At 49.5% G+C, this 15,677-nt stretch overlaps 1 protein-coding gene across 2 annotated transcripts; it reads right to left on the bottom strand.

Annotated features, from left to right (window-relative positions):
• Positions 1–2,614: 2,614 nt before the first annotated feature.
• Positions 2,615–13,716, bottom strand: TYSND1 (trypsin like peroxisomal matrix peptidase 1). 2 transcript variants are annotated; one of them, XM_053582280.1, is made up of 4 exons: positions 11,874–13,388; positions 9,004–9,134; positions 7,802–7,987; positions 2,615–4,138 (listed from the first exon to the last, which is right to left on the bottom strand). In XM_053582280.1, exons 1-4 carry the CDS (start codon positions 13,037–13,039, stop codon positions 3,921–3,923), a joined length of 1,701 nt encoding a protein of 566 aa, XP_053438255.1. In that variant the 5' UTR covers positions 13,040–13,388; the 3' UTR covers positions 2,615–3,920. The 2 variants fall into 2 exon arrangements, 1 of the variants encoding a protein (XP_053438255.1); XR_008378678.1 differs by lacking the exon at positions 9,004–9,134 and having other exon boundaries at positions 4,004–4,138; positions 11,874–13,716.
• Positions 13,717–15,677: the final 1,961 nt, after the last annotated feature.

The following is a 15,677-nucleotide window of genomic DNA, read 5'->3' as shown; positions in this document are numbered from 1 at the left end:
ACTGTATCAGTGAGGGTAAGTTCTTCTGCTGTGACCAATAGACCCCAGAAGGTAATGGCTCAAATACAACAGAAGTGCTTTTCTCGCTAGGACATCAGTTCCAGGCTGGTGGACTGGTTACTGTCTCCCTCCACACAGTCATCCAGGGAGCAGGCTAACAGGCTTTGCCATCTTCACACAGACTTTCCAAGGTCTCTTTCAGAATTGTCTCCATTTCTACCAGGGACGGGGGCAATTGATGAGAGAAGCCAGGTGGAAGGTTGGAGTTCTAGCAGGGGTTCACCTCCCTTCTACTCCTGCTCCATGAGTTGGAACTCATGGACACATCTGTCTGGGTGGCCACAAACTACAGTCTAGTATATGCCCAAGAAGATGAGAAGAAAGCAGATTTTGTTGAGGGCCTAACTAGTATCTGCCTCAGTAATCTAGATTTTATACCCCACTGGTTTTCTTATCTTTTTTTTTTTGGAGACAGAGGCTCACTCAGTTGCATTGGGTAGAGTGCTGTGCTGTCATAGCTTATAGCTCAAGTGAGCCTCTTGCCTCAGCTTCCCCAGTAAGTGGGGCTACAGGCACCCACCATAATTCCCCACCAGTTTTTCTATTTTAAGTAGAGATGGGATCCTGCTCTTGCTCAGGTTGGTCTCAAACTCCTGAGCTCAAGTAAACCACCTGTCTTAGCCTCCCAGAGTGCTAGGATTACAGTTGTGAGCCACCGTGCCCAGCCCTACCTGGTTTTCTTCCTGTGCCTCTGCTTGTCACTCTCAGTCCCCATTTATATCCACTCTGCTCCTGTCCCTTAAACATTGGAGGCCCTGGCCCTTTACTGCCACGGCTTCAGCCGATAGCACCCAGCTTCACCGCAGTTCAGGCCTCAGTATGGATATTCTCCTAGCCTAAGCAGATACCTCCTGCCCCTAGCCTCTCAGGAGCAGCAGCCCCAGGTACTCATGACTAACAATATATAGACAGTGATTGAAATAAATAATGATGTAAACAGAAATGATAATGGATTATAACCCACTGAATAAAACACAAATCCATGAATCCACACAGAAAGGAAAGCTCTTACTTACAATAGAATCTCACTTTATAAACACATGGAATGATGAAAATAGAAAATTACCATTTTGCAGCCAGTGTACTTATTCAGCCAAGAAACATCAATGGATGCTAAACCTAATAGGTGAGAGTAAGGAACAGTATATATACAGAGTGTCAGTGTATCTCTACATAAATTACTTATTACAAAGGGAAAAAAAGGAGCTTTATAGTGCAGAAGTCTGGCAGGCACCATCTCACTCAAGTGATCAAGGTTAACATCATCTGTGATGGGACAAATAAACGTCATGTGCTACCCAAGAGTGTGCAAGGATAAAAATGATACCAGTTCTGTGATCACCCTGCCAAAGATGCAGATGCTGAATCTAATCTTGAGGAAGACTAGACAAACTCAAGTTAAGTGGCATTCTATGACCCCTGTTATCTTTGGAAATGTCAAGGGCATGAAACACAGGAGAGATTGCAGAGCTGTTCCACGTCAAAGGAGAACAGAACATGGCCAGAGGGTGCAACTCATGATCTCAAATTAGATCGTCACTGGGACACTTAGCAAAACCAGATGGAGGTCTCTGGGTGAAGGTTATAGGAGTTTGAAATGGTTTCAAAATTAAAATTATTTTAAAAAGGAAGCAAGTGTACCGTTTTCTCTCTTTCCCCATCCACCAGCTAGGCACAGAGCACTGGGCAGAGGATTCTGAGGCCCCAACTTCAATGACAAAGCCACAAAAGGGAAGGCGCCCAGGTCCCTCAATAACCACCACACAGGAGCCAACCTTCCCTTCCTGGTCAGAGTACTCTGGATCTCCATGAGCAATAAATAAACTTCTGGCGTCTTAAGCCACTCAGACTGGGGGTATAATTTTCTACATTATCCTAACTTACTTATTTAACAGCCAGCCGTATCTTTCTACTTGAGGTCCAGACACCTAAACTTGTCAGTTAGCCCATCATTTATCCCAGCCAGAAATCCAGACACCACTGGATCGTTCTCTCTCTGCCTTGACCCCACATCCAGTTAGGTCCACCTCCTGTGTTGTCCCTTCATCTTCCCACAGCCCAAGTCCTGGCTCAGCCACCTTCTCTCTCACCACAGCCATCATAACTGGTCCATGGGCCTCAGTCTTACTCCTTCCCAATGTTCTTGTTACCACTCCCAGAACAAGCAAGGTGGTTCCACACTTTCTACTTTCAGCCTGGAATACCCTCCCCTTTCCAGTCCACTTGGTAAATCCTGAACTCTCATGCTTCGGGACCTGAATTGCTTTGATGAAGCCTTATCTGACCCCCATACATACTCTTCTATAGACAGAGTTGCCCTGCTCATTGCCCTGGTGAGTTGACAGACCAGTTTCCCCAGAATAGCCTGTGGGTGCTTTGGTACCCACACATGATAGAATAAATGGATAGAACATGATAGAACATTGGAAGGCAATAAGACTAAGGCCCAAGAACTAGTTATGATGGCCATGGTGAGAGAGAAGGTGGCTGAGCCAGGACTTGAGCTGTGGGAAGACTCGAGACCAGTAAAGACTGGTCTTTACTTCCAGCAAAGTCAGCCTCACATCAGCTCCCTGCTACCATTAATTTACTGTAGGACTTCTTTCAAGCTAACTTTGTCTTCTAAACCAATTCCTAATCTCTAAAGGGAAGAACCACCATCACAGAAGCATTCTGTGGATGCCCAGTTGGCAACCAACAAATAGAAGATACATGAAAAGAAAGTACCACTTAGAATCAATCCCCAGCTATTCCTCAAATGGCTTCCAGCCTGCCGATGAAAATCATTTCTTGACATAAACAGGGCCCTGGGCACACTGCATGTTCCTGATCTAAAGAGCTGGTCTCAGTTCCTGAAGGTTGCCCTTGCTTCATTCACCTTTAAACTCCCCAACTTTACCCCCTGGCATTCTGTAAACACCTACCACTAGGCCACAATGACCACCATCTGAGACCTGCAAGCTCCAGCCAGCACTGACTAGCACCATGACTAGCTATAAGGACCAGTCTGGCAATCCCATTAGCTCAAAGAAAGCAGCACAGAAAGGTATATTTCTTTGCCTGGTGCTTGTCTATTCCAGATTCAACTCTTGAAAAAAGGGGGGAAAAAAGAATCTAATCAATAGACAAGTACAGAGGCTCTCCAGTAGATTATATTTATTCCCAAGCCCCAACCAGATATGTTCTACCGCTCCCATCCCCCCACCGAAGATCCCTGAGGACCAGACTGTGGACTGAAAGATGAAGGCACTGTGTCAGAGCACACCTGCTGGTTACAGAGACCCAGGAGCATGGACTTTCAGGGACCTGGCCGTCAGTAGGCCTGGCACAGCACGGGGACACTCCTGTTTCTGCCCTGTCATCTCTGGCCTTCAGGGCAGGGCCTCTCTGCTGACACACTCTGAGTCTTCTGTCAGCCCTGAGAGGCAGATAGGAGCCAAGGCCCCAGTGCAGCAGCTGCTCCAGGGGGCCAGTGGCTACTGGAGGAAAACAGGTGAAAACCCAGGCCCAGGCCAGCCTTCTGCCCATCATCTACCTGACAGGCTCAGAGCCTTTGTGCAGTTGGCCTGGACTCCCCAAAAGGGAAAACAACACAGCTGAGTCTAGTGGCAGGGACAAAGACAGGTGGGGGCTCAAGAAAATCCCCCAAAGCAGCTACAAGGTTAAGGATCTGTGGGGCTTTAAAGAAGTTGTTGCAGGGCGCAGAACCCAGAATACAGCCAGTAGGTGGAGATGGGGAGGCAGCCTAGCTGGGGCGTGCCCCGTCAGGAGCTGGGTCTTGGAGCCTCAGGTTACCATCACCTTGGTATCACTTCCTCCAGCATTAAGGTCACTCTTCTTTCCAGAGGGGTGCCACACCCTCAGAGCTTGCTCCGTGGGGCCTCTGCCAGGGGTCGCTGCAGCCGCCACACCACCCTGACCGGCTCAGCGGTGTGATCCAACTGTCGGAAGCCACCCAGGTCACCAGTCTCACTGTACTGCTGTAGGGCTGGCTGGAGCACTGTGATGGGAATGCTGAAGTTCAGGTGGGGGTAGGTGGCCCCTGTATTATTGTCCCGGGTGTTGCTGGCGACAATGCCTATTGAGGAGTCAGAGTACAAAGGAGAACGTGAGCCAGGGGACATACAGCCAAATAGGGAAGGGAGGAGGGTCACCTCTACCCTGGAGTCCCTACCGTCTGTTGGGGCTTCAAATACCCTTCACGAGGGGTGCAGCAAGTCTTCCCATCAGGGACACGTGCTGCCTAAGCCTTGCCCCTTTCCCAGATGTACTTTCTCTCAACACCACGGTTATTGAACACACCATACGATTCACTTATTTTATTATCTTTATTTCCCACTAGTGTCAGCTCCACTTTTGTATTTTGCTCGTGCAGCCTCCCCAGTACCTAAAACCGTGCCAGGCACAGAGCAGGCTCTCAACAAAGACCTACTAATCAATGAGAGAATGAATGAAACTCATAGAGACATTTTGTCTGCTTAGTGCATTGATGTGTATTTTTCTTTTAGATAATTTTAGATATACCAAAGGCTTGCCTAAATAGCACAGAGTTCTGTGAGTTCTCCTTCATGCAGCTTTCCCTTACATTAATGTCTTAGGTCACCATAAAACATTCATCAAAAGCAAGAAATTCACCTTGGTACAATACTATTAATCAAAGTTTAGAATTCATTCACTAGTTTTCCCACTAATGTCCTTTTTCTGTTTCAGGATCCTTCTAAGATTCTACATTACATTTAGTTGTCACATCTTTTAAGTCTCCAATCTAGGTCACTACCTCAAGATTTCCTTGAACGCTACATGTCCTCAGCACATCACATCTAGGTATCTGATGTCTACAGGCAGTACTCACACTGGCAACCTTAACAACGTGGCTGAAGTGGAATCTGCCAGGCCTCTCCACTACAGAGTTACTATAAACTTCTTTGTAAGTGTTAAATATTTTAGGGGAGATATTCTGAAGTTATGCAAATCTCCTGCATATACTAAAACTTTTGCCTACTAACTTTAGCATCCATTAGTGGATCCTGCCTGCACCAATTCCTACTGTGGTGTCCTAATAGTGATTTTCTATTTCCCACATTTCTTCTACATTTCCTTTTTTTTTTTTTTTTTGAGACAGAGTCTCAAGCTGTCACCCTGGGTAGAGTGCCGTGGCATCACTGCTCACAGCAACCTCAAACTCTTGGGCTTACGTGATCCTCTTGCCTCAGCCTCCAAAGTAGTTGGGACTACAGGTGTTCACCACAATGCCTGGCTATTTTTGGTTATAGTTGCCTTGTTGTTTGGCAGGCCCAGGCTGGATTCAAACCTGCCAGCTCCAGTATATGTGGCTGGCACCTTAGCCGCTTGAGCTACCAGCACTGAGCTTTCTTCTACATTTCCTAATTGGAATTCTTCTATAAAGAAGAACTGCTGCTTGTTTTCATTTTAAATTTATTTGGTTATTTATGTTAGTGCAGACACATGGGCATTCATTTTCTTTGAGTTATAATCGAACACTATTGCTATTTTTTTGTTGGTTAAGCTGTTCCAACCGGAGCTCCACCTGGCTCCGGGTCCTGTCATCATCTGACATGACCCCATCACTTTTGGTGTTAGTGTATCCTTTATGGCACCCAGGACACTCTTGGCTCATTCTAAATTTTCCCTGCCCCAGTCCTGGAATGAATGAGTTCTTGGTCACTTTTATTAGAGAAGGGTATTTAGAAACTCAAGTGTGGCCCAGTCGAGGTGGCTCACACCTGTAATCCTACCACTCTGGGAGGCTGAGGCAGGTGGAGTGCTTGAGCTCAGGAGTTCAAGACCAGCCTGAGCAAGAAGACAACTCACTTTCTACTAAAAATAGAAAAACTAGCCAGGTGTGATGGCACACACCTGTAGTCCCTGTCTACTCCAGAGGCTGAGGCAAGAAGATCGCTTGAGCCCAGGAGTTTGAAGTTGCTATGAGCTGTGACACCACAGAACTCTGCCCAGGACAACAAAGTGAGACTCCATCTCAAAAAAAAAAAAAAAATAATAATAATAATAGAAACTCAAGTCTGGGCTCTAAGTACTACTGCAACTAGAGTATCATTGCTTCTAGCCCATCAGTGGACAGAGTTAAGATATAGTTGTGTATATATGTGTATATACACTAACTTATGGACATACATCCACATTTATTATATTTCTGTATCTACTTATCTGTACATATGGTTTGAAAAGTCAACCAGAGGAGGCGCCCATAGCTCAGTGGGTGGGGTGCTGGCCACATACACCAAGGCTGGCGGGTTCGAACCTGGCCTGTGGCAGCTAAAACAACAATGATAACTGCAACAACAACAACAAAAAATAGCCAGGCGTTGTGGCAGGTGCCTGTAGTCCCAGCTACACGGCAGGCTGAGGCAAGAGAATCGCTTAAGCCCAAGAGTTTGAGGTTGCTGTAAGCTGTGACGGCACAGCACTCTACTGAAGTTGACATAGTGAGACTCTGTCTAAAAAAAAAAAAGTCAACCAGAATATGCAGGGGAGTGGGGGTAGGGAATGGACCTGGGGAAAAAATGTGACAAATGATTCTAACTATTACAAATGAATAACAGAAGCATCCTGAAGGGGAAGAAAGAAGCAAGCTGACCTAAGTAACTTTAGAAAACAGTGTGGACACTATAAGGCTAAAAACAAGAACACAAACATTCAAACACTACTCCAGATGGTAAATTTATTGCTCACAAGTATGTGGGGTAGAAATTCTGAAAACTGCTGTATTAGGTAGTAAGAACAAGGTTTCTTACTATAGGAGAAAGAAGTAAGAAACAAGGAAAGTTAGAAATAACAAAAGTTAGCAGAAACCCCAGGGTGCTAGGCTGGAGTTAAGAGGTTTCTACATGAACTCATGTTTTTTTTTTAAATAGCTAACCAGGCCCTATATGCTTTTTCCTGAGATAGAGTTGCTCTGTTACCCCAGCTAGAGTACGGTGGCATCATCATAGGTCACAGCAACCACAAACTCTTGGGCTCAAGCGATCCTCCTGTCTCAGCCTTTCAAATGGGACTATAAGCTCACACTACCACACCCAGTTAATTTTTTCTATTTTAGTAGAGACAGGATCTCACTTTTGCTCAGGCTGGTCTCAAACCCCTTAGCTCAAAGGATTCTCCTCCCTCAGCCTCCTAGAGTCCTAGGATTATAGGCGTGAGCCACTGTTCCCAGCCTCAGACCCTATTTTTTAAAAAAAAAAACAGAACATTACCAAAATTTAAGGATTTAACAATCACATTTTAAAAGAAAAAAGTTCACAGCATCTTGTGAAATACTAGAAAAGCAGCCAACACAAGGCCACTATCCGCTGCAGCTGAGCAGCATGTGTCCAATCTACCTGACCTGCCCCCACCCCCGCCCCCTATTCACTCATTCCTTTACTTCACCTGCCCAGCCACTGCAGGCTTTTGAGTTTGTGACCCTTGGACTAACCCAACTGATGAATTTCATTGATCAAATGAGATTAAGTGACTTATCTAAAGTCACAAAATAGATTAATGACAGAAAAGGGACTAGAGACTATACCTCTTCCCTCCCAGTTCAGCATCCCTCCCTCTCCACCCTCTGGAGCAGAACAGTCTGAAAACCTTGGCTACCCAACTCAAAAGGCTCACCACCTTTCCAGACTGAGGGTGTTCCTGGGCTGGACATAACCACTGAATGAATGGGACTGAGGATCTGGCAAGGTGGAGGATGGGAGAGGGCCAAGGAGCTGGTTACCTAGAAGGACTCCCGAATAGGTGGAGAAGAGAGGTCCCCCGCTGGAGCCGCCATGCACAGCACATGTGGTCTGCAGCATTACTGGTGTGTCATCCACCTGCACCACAGCAGACAGGATGCCCGAGGTCACTGAGGGCCCACAAGCCTGACCGAAGACACCGAAGCCCACCACGCTGACAGCCTCGCCTGCCAAGGAGGGAAGGAGAGCGATGCTGGGGTATCCTCTGTTTTATCAGTGCTCACGATCCCCACCCCCATCCCTATCTTCTCCAAAGATCCACACTCCTTTGCCCTTGGCAATTCTGCTCAGACACTCCCACCTCCCCAGATCCTTGCCCAGGCCCCCTGCAGGAAGAGGCTGGCAATGCCACTGAGCGCCTAGCACTGTGTGTGCTCTACTCCTGAGCATCAGGCTGTTCCCAGTTCTCCTTCCCTTGCCAGACTGGGCAGTCACTTTTTGGGGTTCCTAACACCTAGCTAAGTGTTCAGAGAATGTCTGCAGAATTAACATCAAACTCCTCCTGGGACTCCCAAGAAGCCTCTTGGTGAAAAGAAATGATGATGGCTATAAAGCAACCACCAATTTCCTTTCCCAAGGGCTTTATAGGCAACATTTCACCCAGTCCTTCCAATGCAGAGGAGTAGGGTGAATTATCTCCATTTGACAGATGAGAAAACTGAGACAGAGAACAGTTGTCTATCCAAGGACACAGAGCTAGCAAACGGCAGAGGAAAAATACCAATCCAGAGCACCTGTACTCTTCATTGCCATGTCATACTGCCTCTATGAAGTAGGACATCCAGTACGGATGTGCTGGCATTACAAAGCAAGTTACTCAAATTGTGCCCTTGGAGCCTCAAAAGTACCACACACCTCTCTGACCAAGCAAGTGCTAGAAGGGTCCCAAGGCCCAGCACCCCCACACTACACCACTGCTGGCACTTGGGGGAGGGAGCAGCCTTACCCTTCACAGGTACTCCATCTCCTCCCAGCACCTTGGATATGCTGGCACAAGCAGAGAGGCCTCCAACAACTTCACCCAATGGCACCCTAACTCCTTAATTCAGCAGGGGTGGGGAAGGGAGCTGGCCCAGGGGCCCAGGCCCCCTGTCTGGCATAGTTAGAGGGCCCAATACTGATTCTCCTACCCAAAGACCACCCTGGACGAGCCCTCCTTCAGGATGCAGCCTTTATCCTTTACCTTCATGAAAGTGCTCAGCAGGCACAGGCATGGGGACATCATCCAGGTCCTCCTCCAGACTCACTACTGCTATGTCATAAGGAGAAGTCTCTTGGGTGGCAAATACCACCTGTCCCCAGATCGCTACACTCCTGAGAGCAAATGAAAGAAATGACAAGGTAGTTTTCTGACCCATAGGGGAAATCAAGGAGTTGAAAGAGTGACAGTAGGGTGGCGCCTGTGGCTCAAGGAGTAGGGCGCCAGTCCCATATGCCAGAGGTGGCAGGTTCAAACCTAGCCCCGGCCAAAAACCACAAAAAAAAAAAAAGAAAGAAAGAGTGACAGTAAACATCACAGACTTGGAGTCAGAGATCTTGGTGTCATCCCTGAAACCTACCAGTAAGACAATTCTGGGCAATTCTTTGGCATCTGCAAATGAGGTTTACAAACTATAAAGTTCTCGGTAAAGCTTCCTGTACTTCACCATGACAAGGAACACCTGACACTTAATGAGCACTACAGGCCAAGCCTAACGCTTTGCAGACATAACTTCATTTAATCATAGCCCTAGGTACTAGTATTGCCTCCATTTTAGAGGATGCAACTGAGGCCCAGAGAGATTGAGCTGCTTTCCCAAGGTCACAGAGCAAATGGAAGGAATCAGAGCTAATATACCAGCATATTTCTTCACTGCCTCATTGATACCCCAAACAATCTCATCTGTTGGTGGGGCAGACAAGATGTGTTTTTACCCCTCCAGTCCCTATATACAGAGAGTGAGCACTGCTGTAGCACAATACATGCCAGGCTCAGTTGCAAGACTTTCTGTGTCAACTCAGGGGCAGGTAGCTCAGAGAGATTAAGCGACTTGCCCAAGATCACACAGAGTGTCCTACTACACGCTTTGTAGGGATTGCTTCCAGAAGACCAAGTGGTTTCCATAGAAGCAAGGTCAAGGGGAAGAGGGAAGAATCTGGGGGACAAAACACAGGGAAAGTCTCGTCATTAACCTTCCCTATAAAATCATGGCTGTCCTGTAGGCCACCAGTTGGGACCTCTATGGCAAAGCCAATTAGGTTACCTACAGTGGGCTAAACTCTTGAGATTCAGGAGAGATTTGCAAAGGCCTGGGCTGCAAGGCTGGGTTAAACCAACTACAAGAAAACTTTAGGCACTGACCCAAAGTGCTATGTACTGCTTTGCTTTGGCCTGAGTTAAGCACCTAGGGCTGCAGAGGAAACAGAATAGGTACTAGAAAACCAAGCCAGGAAGCGGAGGCCACTGTCCCCACTGTCAGATCAAATAGAAGGCAAGGTAACTTCTCCTTGCAGAGAGAACAAATGACTGTCAGCAGACGTCCCAACCTAGTTGCCCACCAAGATCACCCAAAGATTGCTCAGAATATATCTGCCTAAGCCCCATTCCTTTACTCTAATTAGGAGGAACTCAACAACTCTAATATTCTTTTCTTTCCTTTTTTTTTAAAGACAGTCTCACTTTGTCGCCCTCAGTAAAGTGCTGTGGCGTCATAGCTCAAAGCAACCTCAAACTCTTGGGGCTCAAGTGATTCTCTTGCCTCAGCCTCCCCAGTAGCCGGGACTACAGGTGCTCACCACAACACCTGGGTATTTTCAGAGGTGGGGGTCTCACTCTGACTCAGGCTGGTCTCCAACATGTGAGCTCAGCAATCCACCCACCTCAGCTTCCCAGAGTGCTAGAATTACAGGCATGAGCCACTGCGCCCTGCCCAACACTTCCTTTTTTCCTTTTTATGAGACAGAGTTTCACTATGTCACCCTTGATAGAGTGCCATGATTTCACAGCTCACAGCAACCCCAAACTCTTGGGCTTAAGCAATTCTCTTGCCTCAGCCTCCCAAGTAGCTGGGACTACAGGTGCCTACCACAACACCTGGCTATTTTTTGTTGCAGTTGTCACTGTTGTTTAGCAGGCCCAGGCTGGGTTCAAACCCACCTGCCTCAGTGTATTTGGCCATCGTCCTAACCACTGAGCTACAGGTGCGCATCAACACCTCTAATTTTCATCCAGAAAGGAAGCTCTGGCTATGCTAAAAGATAAATTGATTAACAGGCCCATCTCATTACCCAGGAGGGTAGTCCTGGGCCCCTGCACTTTACCACTTTTTATTTTGTTTTTCTATTTTTGTCTTTGTCACTTTACCACTTTCAGAGGAGATGCAGGAGGCTGGGCACGAAGGCTCACACCTGTAATCTTCGCACTCTGGGAGCCCAAGGCAGGTAGATCCCCTGAGTTCAGAAGTTCCAGACTAACCTGAGCAACAAGAGCAAGGCCATCTCTACTAAAAATAGAAAAACTAGCTGGGCTTTGTGGCATGTATCTGTAGTCCCAGCTACTGGGGAGGCTGAGGCAAGAGGATCACATGAGCCCAAGAGTTGGAGGTTGCTAAGAGCTATGGCTCCAAGCACTCTAACCAGGACGAGAGACTAAGACTGTCTCAAAAAAAAAAAAAAAACGACATCAGGGGAGATGAGGGTAGGGTACACAAATCTCTGTTCAAAGGACCAGATAGATAACAATGGGTTGTGGGACACAGGGACTACGAGACAGAGAAGTTGCCTAGAAGGAATTCAGATTGTGAGGGAAGCTCAAAGATGTCCAGTCCCGGATACAGGGAGCCCTCCAGTTCCCAAAGACTTTGCTTGGTGCTTGACTTCTTGCCCCAGCTCCCTTAGTCTCCTCACTGGGCGGGTAAAGGGTGTGAGGAGGATTCCACGTCTCTAATCCACTACATGTTCCAAGCATCAGCGTGACGCTAATGGAAAGGCCTGCACAATCCTCAGAGTGGGAAGGCCTGGGTCCAGATCTGAGACCTGGTAAGGTTAGAGTTAGGGTAGCCCTGCAGGCCTTACTTGGGGGTGACGACGCGCACAAGGACCCTGGCTGCCTCTCGAGGAGCCACATGCCGGCAGGTCACCACGAGGCGGGGAGCCACGGCCACTCCGGAGCCCCATACGGTGCCACACTCCACCAGCACAGACGCGGCTGTCCACGGGGGGCAGAGGTCTAGGAGGGGCAGGCCCCATGGTGTGCCCACCTCGGGTGGCAGAAGGGCGGCCAGAGAAGCGGTGCTGGGGCACAGACTGCCGAGCGCCGCGCGGGCGGCGCGGAGTAGCGGGGCGGCGGCGCACAGCAGCGTGAGACCCACCCACTCGCGGGCCTTCCAGCAGAGTGGAGCCGCCACCAGCGCCACCAGTGCCCCCGCGGGCCGCGCAGTGAACACGCCGCCGCCCTCGGTGCCCGGCAGGCAGCGCGCGTCAGTGAGCAGCAGCGGGCCGGCCGAGTTGCTGAGGACGCCGCGGCTGAGCGTGTTGAGAAAGATGTCCGGGCAGAAGGCCCCGAACGGGGAGCCGCAGGCCAGCAGCGGCGCGCCCTTGGGCACAGCCCCGAGAGGCGCCACGGTCACAGCCGGCCCGCGCTCCTCCCCCGCCGCTTCCTGGCCAGGCCGCACGCGCAACAGCGCGAACCAGCCCAGGGCTCTCAGCTGATCCTCCTCCTCGTCCTCCGACACCTCGTCGTCACGCGCTGCGTTCGCGAAGTGCCACTGCTCGGCCGTCTCGCCCCCGAAGAGGATCGCGAAGTGGGCCCGGAAAGCCGGGCAGCTCAGCAGCAGCAGCAGCTCGGCGGGGCGCGGAGGCTGTAGGGGCCGCCCGCGCGACCGGGCAAGCGGACCCGGATCGAGGCCAGCGCAATGGGGCGTGCACAGCCCCGAGAGGGCCCGCTCCGAACGGCCCGCGGGACTAGCGGCCGTTGGGGCCCACTGCACGTGCAGGCGTAAGTCGTCGCTGCAGCTGTCGCCGGGCAGGAATGCAGCGCCAGCCGCGGTCAGGGCCCCGCTGCCGGCCCGTAGGAAAGGGGCGACGATACCTCCGTGGCACAGTACCAGTCCCGGGCTGCGGCTGAGGATCACCCCGCTGCAGCTCCATGAGCCCGCCTCAGGCTGGTTGGCTCGGGAGGCGCTCACCACGCAGCCCACCTGCTCGGCCGTCCTCATGGAGGACCCCCACTCCCTCCCCATGAGCTCCGAGACCGGACACCCGAAGATTGGCCGAGAGGAAGCGAGCGAGGACCCAGACCTGGTCCGGACCGGCCCACCTGAACCGGTGCAGCGCCTCCCACAGCTGTAAGCGAGAGGCGCAGGTACTGACACAGGCCTTCCTCGAGGAGCCTGATTGGCTAAACTCCATTGACCCGAGCTGATTGGCTGGGCTTGTGCCGAGCCCTGATTGGCTACCGACGCTGACCCCCCCCCTTCCCCGCCCTCTGATTAATCCAACCTGTGTGACCTAGATTAAGCAGTTATGCCCTAGGATGAGTCCTGAGAATGCGACTGGAATGAGGGGTTACTGGTAATCGTGGGAAAGGAGGGAAGAGGCGGGTCCTTCCCCGTCTATAGTCTCTCCTGTTTGTTGGGCTGCAGGAGAAGGAAACAGAAGTGAGCGCTTGGTTAGACTTCCCCAGGCCATGACAGAACCTATTAGCATCTGCCCAGGTCTAGGCGACCTTTGACCTCTGACTTCTGGGGATAATACTGACCAAGGAAATCAATCCTTGGCCTATGCCATTCAGTATTTTGAAAGTAAACCCTACAGCAGTGTTTTCAACCTCAAATTTCCACAGCACACTTAAATTATGTTGATCAAAAAAAACTTTTTTTTAAAGACTAAGGGCGCCCCACCCGGTATACCGAAGGTGGCAGGTTCAAACCCGGCCCCAGCCAAACTGCAACAAAAAATAGCTGGGCGTTGTGGCGGCCGCCGCCTGTAGTCCCAGCTACTTAGCAGACGGAGGCACGAGAATTGCCTAAGCCCAGGAGTTGGAGGTTGCTCTGAGCTGTGACGCCACGGCACTCTACCAAGGGCGATAGAGTGAGACTCTGTCTTTACAAAAAATATATGTATATACTTACCGTGCTTTGAACTTTTCTTTTTTTTTTTTTTTTTTGTAGAGACAGAGACTCACTTTATGGCCCTAGGCAGAGTGCCGTGGCGTCACACGGCTCACAGCAACCTCTAACTCTTGGGTTTACGTGATTCTCTTGCCTCAGCCTCCCGAGCAGCTGGGACTACAGGCGCCCCCCACAACGCCCAGCTATTTTTTTGTTGCAGTTTGGCCGGGGCTGGCTTTGAACCCTCCACCCTCGGCATATGGGACCGGCACCCTACTCACTGAGCCACAGGCGCCGCCCTGTTTTGAACTTTTCAAAAATAATTAATGACCTTTAAAATTTTTTCACAGCACACGGGACACGGGTTGAAAATCACTGCTTTAGAGGAATCCACTAGGAGGCATGAAGCTCTCAGGGTTACTCCCAGGACTTTTTGCTGCCAAAGCCCCACCATGACAAAGCTCATTAAAATTGGATTTGCTCTGGCTCGGCGTCCATAGCACAGTGGTTATGGCATCAGCCACATACACCGAGGCTGGCGGGTTTGAACTCGACCAAGGCCAGCTAAACAACGACAACCAAAAAATAGCTGAGCGTTGTGGCAGGCACCTGTAGCCCCAGCTACACGGGATGCTGAGGCAAGAGAATTGCTTTAAGCCCAAGAGTTTGAGGTTGTTGTGAGCTGGGACGCCACAGCACTCTACTGAGGGTGACATAGTGAGACTCTGTCTCCAAAAAAAAAGAAAAAAACTGGATTTGCTATAAATTAAATTGCCCTTTAAACCATGGAATAGTGGCTGAAGTTAAAATATAACATACACCCCAAAACTTATTTTTATATATTATAAAATTATATATAAATTTACATATGTATAAATATATATACTTTTTCTTTTTTAGACAGAGTCTCACTCTGTTGTCCTGGATAGAGTGTGCAGTGGTCATCTTAGCTCACTGCAACCTCAAACTCCTGGCTCAAGGGATTCCCATTTCAGCCTCCCAAGTAGCTGGGACTACAGGTGCACACCACAAAATCCAGCTAATTTTTTTTTTTCTTTGAGACAGAGCCTTGAGCTGTCACCCTGGGAAGAGTGCCCTTGCATCACAGCTCACAGAAACCTCAAACTGCTGGGCTTAAGCGATTCTCTTGCCTCAGCTACCCAAGTAGCTGGGACTACAGGTGCCTGCCACAACACCCAGCCATTTTTTGGTTGTAGCTGTCATTGTTGTTTGGCAGGTCTGGGCTGGATTCGAACCAGCCAACTCTGGTGTATGTAGCTGGTGCCTTAGCCACCTGAGCTACAGGTGCCGAGCCTTTTTTGTTTGTTTTTTATACAGAGTCTCACTGTGTCACCCTCGGTAGAGTGCTGTGATGTTACAACTCACAGCAACCTCAAAATGTTGGGCTTAAGTGATTCTCTTGCCTCAGCCTCCCATGCAGTTGGGACTACAGGCACCTGCCACACCCCCTGGCTATTTTTTGGTTGCAGTTGTTATTTTTAGTTGGTCTGGGCCAAACCCACCAGCCTCAGTGTATGTGGCTGGTGCCCTACCCACTGAGCTACAGGCACTGCCTAATTTTTCTATTTTTAGTAGAGATGGGGTCTTGCTCTTGCTCAGGTTTGTCTTGAACTCCTGCCCTCAAGCAATTCACCTGTTTCAGCCTCCCGGAGTGCTACAATTACAGGTGTGAGCCACAGGGTCTGGCCTTAAGTTAAAAATGTTAATCATATGAATCTGGCCAGAATGGAAATAGTTCAAGTTTGGG

The sequence above is a fragment of the Nycticebus coucang genome, chromosome 3 (assembly GCF_027406575.1).
Source record: "Nycticebus coucang isolate mNycCou1 chromosome 3, mNycCou1.pri, whole genome shotgun sequence".
NCBI classification, from domain to species: Eukaryota; Metazoa; Chordata; class Mammalia; order Primates; family Lorisidae; genus Nycticebus; species Nycticebus coucang.
The sequence above is the reverse complement of the archived record's forward strand: the minus strand, read 5'-3'. Positions and strand labels throughout refer to the sequence as shown.

Excerpts from the sequence above, each read along its gene's own strand:
- TYSND1 (XM_053582280.1), bottom strand. The coding sequence starts at position 13,039 with ATGGGGAGGGAGTGGGGGTCCTCCATGAGGACGGCCGAGCAGGTGGGC. Across the intron at positions 9,135-11,873 it reads GTGCGCGTCGTCACCCCCAA|GAGTGTAGCGATCTGGGGAC; the intron begins GTAAGGCCTGCA and ends ATTTGCTCTCAG. Across the intron at positions 4,139-7,801 it reads CTATTCGGGAGTCCTTCTAG|GCATTGTCGCCAGCAACACC; the intron begins GTAACCAGCTCC and ends ACTCCTCAATAG.